The 14,676-nt window shown below is 38.5% G+C and overlaps 1 protein-coding gene across 2 annotated transcripts in view; it reads right to left on the bottom strand.

Annotated features, from left to right (window-relative positions):
- Nucleotides 1–286: 286 nt before the first annotated feature.
- The window catches only part of gpd2 (glycerol-3-phosphate dehydrogenase 2 (mitochondrial)), a 41,283-nt gene continuing 26,893 nt past the window's right edge, over nucleotides 287–14,676 (bottom strand). For both annotated transcript variants that reach the window (XM_035409687.1, XM_035409689.1), the window contains 9 exons: nucleotides 13,793–13,986; nucleotides 8,558–8,692; nucleotides 7,848–8,023; nucleotides 6,153–6,284; nucleotides 5,660–5,818; nucleotides 4,134–4,246; nucleotides 3,949–4,027; nucleotides 3,284–3,382; nucleotides 287–1,721 (listed from right to left, as the gene is read on the bottom strand). In XM_035409687.1, the coding sequence (XP_035265578.1) occupies nucleotides 1,596–1,721; nucleotides 3,284–3,382; nucleotides 3,949–4,027; nucleotides 4,134–4,246; nucleotides 5,660–5,818; nucleotides 6,153–6,284; nucleotides 7,848–8,023; nucleotides 8,558–8,692; nucleotides 13,793–13,986 (1,213 nt within the window). In that variant the 3' untranslated portion in view covers nucleotides 287–1,595. The remainder of the gene's footprint in view (nucleotides 1,722–3,283; nucleotides 3,383–3,948; nucleotides 4,028–4,133; nucleotides 4,247–5,659; nucleotides 5,819–6,152; nucleotides 6,285–7,847; nucleotides 8,024–8,557; nucleotides 8,693–13,792; nucleotides 13,987–14,676) is intronic.

The raw sequence follows: 14,676 nt of genomic DNA, 5'->3' as shown, positions 1-14,676 counted from the left end.
CACGGACTTTCACTTAAGCTGCAGATTGTTTCGGCAACACAAAACACCCAGATTGCATATGTATGACGCAAAATTACAATGGATGAAGGCTAACCAGCAATCAGCTGAAATACCTGCTCCTCTAATGGATGGCAGCTGCAATTACAATAGCAAATATCCTATCCTGTTTTTTCAGTGTGTGTCCGTACTCATGTACCCATAGCGATATTTGCCATTATTTGCCTCCTGTACACCTCTCATTTAATATCTTCAATTCAGCAAAAATTTCAAACTGCTGCGACACAAATGCAGGTGACAGCTGTAAAGAAAAGCTTTTATTTAAAGCTTTACATTTGAAAATAATTCACCCAAGTACATGCGTTATATTTCCCCTTAATCCAATTTACTTAAGATTTTTAACAATGTGAAGAATGAACTGACAGAAGATAATACACGATAATCAGCATCTGAATGAAAATGAACCAAAGAATATGCATTAAAAGCATTTTGCAAACATAAATTTTGCCGCTTTGCTTGGTAATTTTGTCATTACCAAGCAAATTTAAAATTTATGAGGTCTGTGTTAGTATAAGACAATACTTGCCTCATGCCTTGACGCTGTGAAATTGGAACTGAAAGAAGGCACCTATATTCCCTTATTACAAGATAGTCACGATTACACCAAGCAATAAATAAACATTAATAAAAACAGATACAGAAATTAAATGGCAGCATAAATAACAAAAGTTAATTCTATTAAGCATGCTTAAATCATCTCACAATGATTCCAAGAACTAATCACATGCCATCCACTGTCTAGGATTTGAGTTTGTTTCAGTCTGATTATTTTTCATTTATGACTCTATTTTCAGTGTACTAATTATAAAAGTATGCATTTACAATACGTTGATACTTTAAAATGGTCAAATAAAAAATGTAAAATAATAAAAAATACAGTAGTTCTCCAATGGAGGATCATATTGAATACAAGCACTAACATTATGGTCATATACTGGTCATAAGACAGGAACCTCTTGGAAGTGCTTCAAGTACACTGGTGTATAAAAATAGTAGCATTGAGATTGTTTTGCTTTAAACTAAATATCACAAGATGTATAAAATGGCACAGCATTATGTAATACAACACACAGTGACTTTGACCTGGCATGTACAGTAAAGAAAATTTAGGAAGTTTCTTCAGCCATTTTATAACAGTGTGAGCTCCATACATGACATTCAAATGTGCTTGCTTAGAAACAAAAACATTCCTCAAATATGGATAAATATTTATAATTAAAAATATGAAATATGTCTGTTACAAAGAGCAAAAGTAATTTAAAAACATAAGAAAAACAGCAGAAATAAATGGAGTGCAGAGAATCATTCAAATAACATATAAAAGGAGAGGTAGCAGGTGAGTACTCATGGAAGGTAAAAATGTGCGTATCAAAGGGAAATCAGTCAAAAGAGCAGGGATGTGCGTATTCAGGAAAAACAGGGAGTGTGCATTCAGAGAAGCAGCTGTGCCTATGTAAGTTCAGTAACTTTGAGAGAAAACAGTAGAGCAGTGAAATTACAGAGAGAGTGGGTGACTGTTGGATAAGGCACTGCTGGGCTCACACTCCTCCGCCACTTCGGTCCACAGACACAGGCTCCCTCTGGTCCAGGCTCTCCTCCGCAGTCTTCATCAGGATGGCCAGACGGTTGTCAGACACCTGACCTTTATTCACAGCATTCATGAGCTGAAACGAGATCCAGCGACATCTTAAATGCCACTGAGAATGGAAAGGCTCCCGCTTCACAAAAGCCTATTCAAAGTTTACCTACTTTAGTATTTAGGCACACCAACAACTGCACATTTTTCAGAGAGAGATATCAACTCTGGCCATACCACTACGTCCGTTAGCCTCCAGTATCCATTCACCACTTTTGTTGCAGAAATTAACCGAGTGCTATTTTAATGTCTATTGTGAACAGTTTTATCATGGGTCCCAGACTGTTCCCAGCAGCTTTAAACTTCCATTGTTTTTGCCTTTTCTTCTCCCTTGGTCTCAGTTCCAGTCTGCGTGTACGTGTGCACACATGCATGCATGTGTATGTGTATGTGTGTGTGCGCGCATGAACACCTGTATGTGTGTTTTTGCATGCGAGTGAGTTAATAAATAAGAGAGAGGGTTCTTTTGGCCACTCTAATTGTCAGTCAATGTATGTTCTAATTGACGAAAGGCCGCGTATGCCCAGAATACAGTGAAGCTCTCACTATAATTAGTTATATTAATTAGTTACTTATTGATTAGTGGTTAATTAGCATCTTAGAACGTAATTATCACTGACTTAAGAATACAAAACAGCCATTATGGATTATTCATTACGTCCCAAATATAACTTACTGTATGATCGGAAGAACTGATCAAAACCTAGGGTAGTTCACACTCATTGGGAAAATTTCTTCCCCAACTCCATTTAGATTTGTGTTTTGCAAAAGGTAGAATATAACTTATGACCTCATGGCGAAATACCAAAAAGCTTTCAGGCTTATGATAAATTCTGATATTGTGTACAAAAATTATATATATTTTTTTTTTAATTATTTTTTTAATTATTATTATTATTATTATTTTTGAGGGTAAACATAAGTCATAATACTACGAAAGAAAGAGCACTAGTTATTTAACAATTCAAGAAGAATTGTTGCAATTATTTATTAAACGCTAAGCACAAGTTTTAACAGTGCTCAAACTGAAGGCATGAACTAAAAAGCACATCATGAACTAGCAGCACTGCACGGCAGCCCGGGGACTGGCTACGCAGGCCTCATCTCAGAAGGGAAAATGATCAATTCCTCTGCCTTCATCTTGTTTGTTTAACTTGACACAGTGGGTTGACAACGACGGAAATCCCCAGCATTAATGTGCGTCGTGTCCTGAATTCATCATTGTCACTAAGCAGGAGAGAGCTGGCAACTTGGAAAACATCACCCTGCCAGCCTCTGAAGTCAATTCCACTACACAGCACAATTCTACATTATGTAGATAATTCAGATATATATGTTTTTTTTTTTTTTTGAACCCATTGACACAGTAAGAAGAAAAAATAGGTAAACTCTGAAGTCATTTTAATTGTGCTTTTATGCCAGTGGATTTCCTTGCAATTACCCCACTTTAAACTGTAGATACACCAAGCAAACAAGAAGTATTCATTCTTTTCTTTTTTTACATCACTTAGGAAATGCAGTGTCTTATACTGTGCATACAAAGACATCGGGACACTGCTTTTTCACACCAGCTTGACTGGATTTGCTTACCTGCAAGAATTCGTTCAGTTCAACCTGTCCGTTTTTGTTCAGATCAACTTCGTTGAGAATTTCATGTAGCGAGTTTTCGTCAATTTGGATGCCGATGTTCTGAAATAGAATAAAGTCGACAGCAATCTCATAAATATCTCACATCAGGAAGAGCTGATGACACATTTTTTAAAGGAGTCGCTAGTGAACAGTTTACAGCTAGTTTACAGTGCAATGCAGACAGAAAATCCAACATTTTCTTTCAATGCCATTAACTGACCAAAGTGGGAGGGAGACAAAAAGGACATTATGGTGTGAATCGTGCAGCATGCAGATGTCTGTCATTTAAAGTGGAGACACTGAGTACCTGAAATACAGTACAGAAGTACAGAAACTGATATGGTAATTTTTCACTGTATGACTTTTTGCCTAAGATTATTAAATCTGATTCCTAGTCAGGACAAGCTGTCAAAGAGCCCTAGAGCTTTGGGGCGCAGAGCCATGGTAGGTGAGCTAAAAGGAGATCTTTTTGTCAGAAAACATTTCAATTATATTAAAGGAGTGACAGAGCCTGAAGTCCCAGTGTGTCTTATACAAGTATATAGAAAAATGCCCGCTAACCCCATGCTAATAACAAGTGATCCAGTGGGAGAACTAAGGAAACACATAAATGGGAAAATCCATACCTTTAACACCCGCTGAACATCTACAGTGGTGATAAATCCCTTACTTTCTTTGTCAAATTTGTGGAATCGCTTCTTGTACCTGTTGACACAGGAATTAAAGGCTGTAAGCTACCGTGGGAGACAGCAGATAAGGGCTGCAAACGTAAAGAATCTCACAGGCTGAGGAGAAAGCATAAACGGTTTACCTTTCAACCTCGGGATTCGTGAGGGTGATCTCAGACATGCTAGTCAGCTGCTCTGACCGGGACTTGTAACCCATTTCGCAATACAGGAATTGTTTAGCAGTGGCCAGCTCTTCCTGTGAGAAATGTGAAGGAGAGGCAGTTAAGCTTTGTAACTGGGATACTACATGGTTTTGAGTACAAATAGAGGTTGGGTCTCTGCTTTTGCACCATTAAAATTTTTTTACAAGGTAGTGATGCTACTGCAAGCTACCATATGCTGTCCCCATGAGAGGAGACCAGAAGAACTAATGTGATAAATTTCTCAGCCCGAGGAGAAAGCACAGTCTATCTTCACTTTATTTTAATTTACACCGTCTTTCCAATGTTAATAATAGATATATAGTTTGCTTCAGCAAACACCCAGCTGAATACTTGCAAAATGCCACCAATGTTAGTTGCCCTGGATAATGGTGTCTGTAGAGGGCATAAATGCTAATGAAGGGCTCTCTTATTAATGCAACTGTTCAATCAGACAGAGCACAGGGTAAGCTGAATTACATCCCTGTCATTTAAAAACTGATCTGCATCAGGAATAGCAGGTGATTCAACTTTCAATCCAAATAAGGACTTTAATCAAGCAATTTGAAACCAGGACAGTCAGTTGGTCTTCTCGACTGGGACTGCTTTCCCCTGGTTCAAAATAGTAAAGAAGTAGCCTACATTATGAGAACATTCATTTTCAGAAATACCCTTTGTGATGCTGCTGATACCGCCCCATGGAGCAGAAGTATTGTCAACATGTCAGAAGAATGCAAGCCTAAAGGCAAACCTGAACTGGGTGTAAGTTCAATAATCCTCAAGGGAAAACAGTGGGATGGGTGGGAACAGCGGTATTGTGCTCAAATCACTTTAAATGTGAAAGTGAACTCCTGAGAACCTAACACTATCAAAACCAAACCAGGCACGATTATTCTATTTATACAGAACCATTTATCAGACAGGAAGCCATAGACTATATATAAAATTTAAAAAATAAACTTCCCCCATCTACTGAATATCAGAGCAGATAAAAGGCCACTGAATAGAACAAAAGCGTGTCCCATATATATGAGAACAATCACAAGAGATGTTTTGTTATAGTGAACCAAACTACAGACAAGAGCACTAGTCTGTTTAAAAATCTGGTCTGGTTGAGAGGAAGGTTACACAAACGTGTTTTAAACGACACCAGTGGCAGCAGAATGGAGTGGTAGAAACATGTCTTAGACTGGAGGTATACATCTTTATTGTAACAATCATTTATTTTACCTCACACAGTGTAGCAATGTTAACCTCACTTATATGTAAGCATCATCCCTTTATACAACTAAATGTTTAAAAGTAATTCAGATTAATTACCTTGTTAAATCATGTAACATGTAACAGTGATATTGACCCTGACAGTCACAAAAGCTCCCTACCCACTGTACCACATTATTTCAGTCTAGCAGGAACTGACATCGTTGATTTGAGTCCGAATAGAAAAGGGAGCAGTAAATGCTGGTTACCTTCTTTTTCTGTTCACTCCAGCCCAGCTCCTTCCCCATGAGCTCCACGATGCGGGGCAGGGCCTCGTCCGCTGCCTGCACATTCAGGAAGCCGAGCCGCGTGCGGCGTGCGATCACATCGGTGGCTGTGCATGCGTACTCCTTTATTGCATACAGCACCTGGAATCGACTATCCGTTACGAGCGCAGCAATGCCAGCAGTCACTTAGAAAAACACCTGATTTAAAAGTACATGCAGTCGGTTTTGACGCCGAATGACAAATACAGGGAAATTAATCATTACCAACAGGTAAGATTGTGTGTTGCTGTTGCTGCAAACATCTCTCACGTACAGTGGGGACCTTGTGGAACCTCCCACTCGAAATTGAACAACGTACTTGTGTTTTCAGCATGTAAATTCTCAATACAATATTTATCCTTTGATATGCAATGAATATACTATATATTTGGCTGTGTAAGCCAGTCAAATGAATGTAATAATGAAGAATGCATACCTCACTCTCAATGTAAGGGAATTCAGACACAAGCCTTTTCCCTACTATTGGCCATCTCTTTCCAGTGACATGTGCCATCTTGGCAACTTCAAAAGCTCTCCCTCCGTATGTTGACGCCAGATGTTGGGCAACCTGTGGATCAAATGTGTCTTAGTTCTGGGACAGAAATCCATGTAGATTGGCGATGTTGAATAGATATACATTTTTTACAATATTTAAAGGACAGTTACTCACTGTAATTACCTAAAAGTAACAGGTTAAAATAAATAAATGCGTCAGCAGTCTAGGAGATTATTTTTCCATGTTACAGACTAGTGACCTTTTAATTTTTATCTGAGTGAAAGCTGTCTGAAAGGAAAGGAGAACAATTTTTTATTGTCAAGGGAAGCAATTTTTTTCTATAGGTTGTGTGCCTCTCATTTTTGATATGATAGAAAGTTTTAAGTGGTTAAGTCGATTATGCAGTCAAATCATGGGTAGAAGCACAGACCGCATGGTTAAACTGTAATACATTATGTGGCAGAACTAAACAAAGAGTGGGTTATTTCAATTCCTATGGTTATATTACTTTTTCACTAAAGGTCAAGTACTGTCAGGAATATCAGCATGTTGACCTTTTTAAACATTCAGAAAACACCAGAATGGCACGTTGTGCTTTCTTCACACTTTCCCTTCTAATGAGGGGTTAAAAGATTTTCACCAACAGCTTTACTGTCTGTTTGTTATTTGTAGGTTGTTTTTAGTTCATTTGAGGTCTAACATGACAAGTTTGAAGTCAGGAGCATAAGACCACTGTGACAGGCACTGCACAGGCACTGCGAACATCATCACTTTGCAATCCATCTGAAATGTAATTCATTCAGGGCAAAGGTGTGAGTGAATACTTAATCATTTTGACAGTGGCGTTCTCCATTTTATTGGATCGCTGAGATCTGAGAATGCACAAACTACTGTCAATGGAGTGGCAGACTAAAATTAAACCAAGACAGGAACTGATCAAGCTGGTAACTGATCAGGTATGTACTTTTTTAGCCAGTTTTACCATTTTGGGACAAATGCTAATCCTTTCAGTTAGATAGTATGTTCACATCAGAGGGATAACTCTTGGGTATAATACATACTATAATGGCAATATTTTCACATTTTATTCTGGTAATAATAATTTAATACTCCAGATTCACAGGACATCAGTGGCTGTTCATCTTACCTGGTTTTTAGCAATTAAAATTCATATGCATTAAGAATTTATTTAGAATATTTTTGTTATTAAGAAGATTCCTACAAACGGACAACACGTTGGTCAACATAAACCCCCAGAATAGTGTTGGTAATACCATATTCTAGGTTACATAACAATATCGTTAGTTATTTCAATACCATCCTCATAATGATACCGGATACCGCCCCACCCTATCCCATAGGAACTGTTCTGTTTGTTATACACAGCACAATTACTAGTGCAGCAGGGATGATATGTACTCTACCAGAGCAGAGAGTACTATATCAGAGTTGATTTTACACAAGATCCTTGCTGTGTACCCAGTAAACTCCAACACAATTTCCCATAGAGGGCTGAATTAAAGGCTTGGAACATTGAACATTTCTTTCCTTTGGTGTTTCTGCTCAGACAGATCCATTCCAGTGGCCTTTCTGAAACATGAAGAAAATAGTAGTAAGCACTAAAGTCGAGCCCACCTCAACCTCTAGGCCGTAGTCCTGGACGAGGCGGATGTACATGGTGGGCGTCCAGTCTTTACCACCCTCCAGCAGCAGGCCTATGGTTTTACTGTGTCCAGCCCTCAGGCCATGGACACTGATCGCCTCATTCAGTGTCTCTTCAGCCATGGAGCGATAGGTAGTCCATTTCCCACCTAAAAATAACAGCCACATTCTATCTTAACTATGTCAAAACGTTTGATTCTTGTTGTTCATTACTAATTATGATACATCATACAAGCAAAAGAATATAACTTTGATAAGATAATATTTTGGAAAGTGGTACAGGCTAAATCATAACTTGGTTAAAATTACACTTGAAATTGAAGTACAAGAAATAACTTTTTTTTCAACAAACACTTAAATAATGTACCAGTAATCTCAAATTTAATATGACAGTTTAGTAGGGATGTATACTAAAGAACAAAGTTTTGAATCCCTAATAAAAATATTAGGCAGGCTTGCAGGAAGTGAAGTCCCCAACATTGTGAGGGGTTTCACACAATTTACATTTGTAGTTTTTATGGAAAAGAAAGAAGGATCAAATGATCATGAACTTTATCAGCTTTATCACAAAATAATAAAAAATGGCTTTGTTTTCCAGGTTATTAAAATATAAATACTGATACCTACTATGTAACTCTAAGGAAAAACACAGAAAACCATGTCTGCTTCATTCAGAACCTTACCAGCAATGGTGACTAGTCCACTGTCACTGACATTGACAATGTGGTTCCTGCAGATGGACTGTGTATCTTTGGAGTTTGGGTCTGTGACCAGCGGGCGAATTCCACTCCAGGCTGCCAGGACGTCCCCTCTTCTAACTGGAAAGTTATAAATGCAAGAAGAAACAACTGTGTCACCACAAATTGAAGTGTTCATCTTCCCTTGTTATCACAACCACAGTGCCATTTTTCTCTTGGTTAGTAGTGGTTTCCGCCTTGCTACTCTCCTATGAATCCCACTTTTGCTCAGTCTCTTTTGTGTTGTGCAGTCATGAACAGTGACCTTAATTGAGGCTAGAGAGGCCTACAGTTCTTTGGATCCTTTTCTGTTATCTTTTGTGACTTCCTGGATGAGTTGCTGCTGGGCCCTTGGAGAAATTCTGTCAGGTCGGCCACTCCTGGGAAGATTCACCACTCCAAGTGTTTTCCATTTGGAGATAATGGCTCTCACTGTGGTTTGGTGGAGTCCCAGTGCCTTAGAAATGGCTCTGTAATCCTTTCCAGACTGATATATTTCAATACTTTTCTCATCTCACCTCTTCTTTGACCGTGGCTTTGTGCACTTATAGAAACTTTGTGGTGACTACTTCACACTGATGTTATGGTTCAATATGAGTTAAGTCTAGATTCAACAAGGCTGGCTGCAATCAAGCCAAGCTGTTTTCAATCAGCTGTATCAAATTATCAATTATCAATTAAATTAGGTTAATTGGTTTATTGAGTAACAAAGGGGACCATTACTTTTTCACATGAGGTTATATGGGTGTTTGATAAATTAAATGATTAAATTAAATATGATTAAATAATCTGCTTTGTGTTTACTCAGTTTGTCTAATATTATATTTAGTCTAGAATACATTCAGTGACAAGTATGCAAGAAAAGAGGAAATCAAGAAAGGGGCAAATACTTTTTAATGGCACTGTATGTTGAAAAGACAAACAGGCTGTGGGAATTGCTTCAGACAGAAACCCCTCTCTGTTAGAGGCAGACTGATAGGCCTCTATTTCTCTGTCCCATATCAAAGCCAAACCTTTCACAGCACACACACCTTCCTGAAAAGAAGTGCATTCTTATGTTGCTCCTTTTTTTGACTGGAGACTCTTTTTATATTTTGGTGACATAAAGAATCAATTACTAATACGATGATGTATACTGATTGCGAAAATACATATGCCACTGTAATGGACTGTGATATTTCTGAATAAAACTATGGAAAGCTCATTAACAAAGGGCATCATTAATACATTTATGACAGGGTGAGAAGCTCTGGGACACTGGTTTGAGCTGATGAAGACAATTTGTGGCTATTGTAGAGTGAAGAGCAAGTTGCATACACATCACCCTTGCAGTCAAAATCATTAACCGGGGGGCGGGGGACTGGTGGAAAACAATCATCCTGTCATTCTGACTGCAGCGGAAGCAGCCATTGCTTTGACACTGCCTATAGTAATATGGAGTGGAGGGTTGTCAATCAATCAAAAGAATAACTGATCTCTTTTTTCCTATCATTTAAATTGGCACATAGCCAAGGTATAGCCTTTTTTCAGCATTATTTTGCCTGATGTTCACTCCTAATGAGCGCTTAAGTTCCATTCAGTATGGAATCGCAGTTTTCATCACTCAGAACATCTTTTCAAAGAAAAGATTTTTCAGTTAATTTCCTGGAATTGGCAAGTCAATACTTGGTCACAGCTCAAATTTGTTACACTGGCCTTATATAAAATTAAGCTCTATTTACACAGTAACCTTTATTGTCACATAAAAATGTATGTCAACACGTAAATTCCCCTTTGGAGATCTGCACTCTGTTAAGGATTTGTACAACTGGTGATTTGAGGTAGCCTTAGTAAATTCTACCTTACATGTTTGTGCAAGGGTTTTGTTTTTTTTTTGTTGTTTGTTAAGCACGGCGGGAGAACAGCTACAGTGTGTAAAGGTGAGAAAGCAGATAGAGCCGACCAATCAACTAATCAAGTTATTGCTTTGATTAGAATTAACAACAATTTAGACTGCTGTTCTTAAATCAACAGCACTGCATTTTTAAAGATACCTATCTTTATTCTTCAAATAAAGTCTCCCAGCTTTAGACAAGTTTGTCTATCAGTTGCTAAGCCCATTTCCTCTCAGAGCTGGAAGAAATAAAATTTTTAAAAATCTGCGGGGGACCTAAAAATTGAAAAAAATAAAACGTCATACAACCTTAATTTTTGTTAAATTATTTAGTAAAACTTTTTCCAATGAGAGAAATATAAAATCAGTTTCTAAATAGGCGTGTGTACAGCAGACAGAGATTATTAATATTGAATCAAAGGGCTACATTATTAAAGTAGAAATTTCTTTCTGTCTCCATTCTCTGGTCTAAATGAATATTTGTAGTAAGCCAGCACAAAAATTTTATCGGCTCATTTATTTTTTCAACCATACGTCTTGTGTTTGTAAATCGGGGGGGAAAAAAAAGTGAAACCACAATATATTTATCATTACTGTAAATAAGGTGTGGTTCCAGCATCAATGCCTAAAGTGCTATAAACAGGCATTGTTCATTCATTCTGGTGTACTGAAAAATGTATTCACTTACAACTGTGTTTTCCATGTTACCACGGCTATGTTTTTAATCAACTTCAATACAATGCTGCTGCGATGGGAAAGCAACCACAGTCGGTGATTCATAAAATGATAACTGCTCTGATCTGATTTGATAAAATCCAAAAGACTAATTGCTACTTCTTATATAAAGAAGTAGCCTACATATTGCATACATTTGGCATACAAGATGTGAAACAATGCATGCGTCCAGTTGACATATTCAGGTCCATAATAATCAAATGACTGAAATAAAAAAATGTGGCTCAAATAAAATTGGAGAAACTGAAAGGCAAGCTGACACAGATCATTTGTTCTAATGAGTAGGGACACCAGTTTAGCACCCGTGACCCAAAATGATTTCAACTTGCATTACCAGCTAAATCCCTGTGGGGGTCACTGTAGCCTTTAGATTGTTGCAATCATCTAATTATACAATTAGTGATCAATTGTGACCCTCATAAAAGCAATAGTGCAAGTCTTAATAATGCAAGTTACAGCATATAGGCTAATGAAATCCTCAAAGGGTTGATATGTTTCATTTAACATGTAATGCTCACATTCTTACACTCATGAGTGGCATTTCAGGCTGGTAATTTTCCAAAAGGTGACAGATTCTTGGGAGTAGTCAAAAAAAATTCCAAGCATTGTCCGAGGAGAAAGTTGCTTATGTGGAGTGTGATGCAGGAAGGTTTAGGCTTGACCATAAAACTAGCCCCTGCAATTCCAGGTTTTGCTGAGTACTGTACTTCCAAGCAAGCAGATTACAAATTATTGACACACTAACAACTGCACAACAGTTCTGGAGTTTTGGGACAGAGGTGATAAAGCAATTACAAATTATGGCGTAAAAGACAAAACAATAATTATCTGTTCCAACTAAATCCGCTGATGAAGAAAGATGTCTCTTCCTATGAACAAGTTTACAGTAAGAACCACCAAAGAATGACAGAGGAGGCTATTAAGCAACTGAATAGGATCAGATTTATTCACAAAATTGAATACTCTCATTTTTATTTTATTTTATTCCATCTGTTTTTGCTTTACATTTTTTTAATGTCTACACAGCTGCAAACTATTTAAAGACATACTGTGCAGGATTTTTTAGCCTGAGTTTACAATCAAAGAAGTCTCCTCCTCACCCCACCTAATGTAGCTAGCTGGATAGCCAGGTAACATTAGTACTGTGAAATGATTGACCGTGAGCGACAGTAAGAAGGCAGATTCGATTGTAATTCAATTAATTCCATTATGTTGAATGTAACAGTTGTTTTGTTGCTGGAACTTTAAATTTGACCCTTGCAAAAGTCCTTATTATCGCCAGCTTCACATTGCCAGTAATGTTACTTACAGGTGCAATAGAAATCAAGCCAAATCCATGTCACTTTTAATCCCCTTGGCTAACTTCAGCTAACACCACTGAGGAAAAGCAATTCCAAGGTTAACTCTAGTTCTTGAACAAGCTCTGTCGGCTTGTCTTTTTGCTTTGCTGTATCCGGACTTCTTCACTAGTTAGCTCTGCAGCCACACCCACCCCTCCCCACACAGAAAACAGCGCCACACCCAGAAACATCTCAAACACATTTTAGAATAACAAATACAGGTAAAGGTGTACAAATTTGGCAAAAGTGTGTAAAGCCAGAGATATTCCTTAGCATGATTATTATTATATTATTATAGATTTTAAGGTAAAAATCCTGCATAGTATGCCTTTAAATGTTATGAGTCGTATTTAACAATTTTTGTCTACTTTCCACCACCTAACACTATAGAAAATGACCAAATATCTATGGTCCTTGCAAAGAAATCAGCACATGGCAGTGTGAGAACATTGCTGTCTGTCATCATCTGCAGTTATGTTGCAATTTATGTTGATAACTGGGCAGGGGCGATGTGACAAGAAAGATCAACGGACCTCCTGCTATCAGCCAGAAGGATGACTGAATTACAGTTCAGAATACTGCACTAGATAAACTGGTGTCCCTACTTATGAGATTTTGATGATTGTATAACAATGTCAAGGCAGTGGTTACTACCTACTTTGGCTCGCCAAAACAACCGCGTAAAGAACTATTATTTAACGTGTCAACTGGCCTAATTACCAGATGATTTTAAAATGTATATTTGACATCATTGAACTCAATTCAATAAAAAACATATTCTATATCATGCCAATGACCTACATGAAGATCTACATGAACTAGTGGCCTGATGTTCCAGCAAGCGTATTGTGAAACGTTTAAAGAGTAAAACACACCTATTCAGTTTCCATTTGATAAGGATTTATAACAGCCAAACTACTTCCCTGAAATAAATCCAAAAGGAAAGCCTTTCAATCCCCACTATTAAGAGACCAAACATCCAGGCAAAGACATACAGTACTCAAGTGAGGCAATTCCGATGGATTGTATCACACAAAGGTGGTATCAATACTTAACTAATAAGCAAACAATACATAAGTAAGACTCATAAACTGAAACAAAGGTCAGAATGACCCAGCCTGCAGGTGCTACTGGGCAAGATAACCAGCCACAGCAAGCAGTTCTTCTTACTTGCATACATATTTATATAATTTTTCCTTAAGCTGAAAGTGCACAGAAAAAAGACTGACTCACCTTCCACATCTGGGCTCAAGTAGTGGCGGACCTCACTGAGAATGAAGTTGATGTCCTCTTCCATGGGGATGGGGTGGGCGGTGACATCGGTGGGGGTGTCTGTCGTCCCGGCGATGGTCATTTTCTCCCAGGGTAGGAAGAAGATGACCCGTCCGTCGCTTGTGGCTGGGTCCAGGAGCCCCATGTTATCGGGGCTGCGGAGGGGGAAGTAATCCAGAGGGCCGCATTAGCCTATCTTTCTCTGGAAAAGCACGACCAGTGCGACCGAGAGACTGGCCATAATCAAGGTCCTGTCAGCGCTCCTTCCTGGAGATTAATTCTGCTCATTTCCATCCTCGCGTCAGTCCTGCAGCTGTCGCCAGTGCTTACACATCTATGCTGGTTTACAATTACGCACACAGCACCGAGTCACTTAATGCTGAGACCCACCGAGGAACTGTGATTTCCCAGTGCACTCAAGTGACAAAGGGAAACTTGGAGACTGGAGGCAAAGCGGAACACAGTGATGGGCATTTACGCAAGTATCTGGGGAATATTCAGTTCAGTAAACTAGCCCTTCTACTTTAATTTGAATTCATCAGGCTTGTTATTTCACTCTGAACCACGGCCGAGCGGTTCCATGCTGCAACAAGAACACGGTTGTCGCAGTTTTCACTGCACTTAAGCCCTCTAATCACCTCACTGGTTTCATTATGTGCCTGACTAAACTGATTTAACCCTGCGCTGGATCTTAATATGTTGCAGACAGAGTCATGGTACTACAGAAGGGAGTCACACTACACCCTTAACCTTGGTTGTCCATGGCTGTTTTAAACCATCTGCACAAAAGTGCTAAGCTGAACTTCAGGTTGTTTTTCTTCCTTTTTTGTTCTGAATTAGCCAAG

The sequence above is a fragment of the Anguilla anguilla genome, chromosome 3, assembly GCF_013347855.1.
Source record: "Anguilla anguilla isolate fAngAng1 chromosome 3, fAngAng1.pri, whole genome shotgun sequence".
NCBI lineage: Eukaryota > Metazoa > Chordata > Actinopteri > Anguilliformes > Anguillidae > Anguilla > Anguilla anguilla.
The sequence above is the reverse complement of the archived record's forward strand: the minus strand, read 5'-3'. Positions and strand labels throughout refer to the sequence as shown.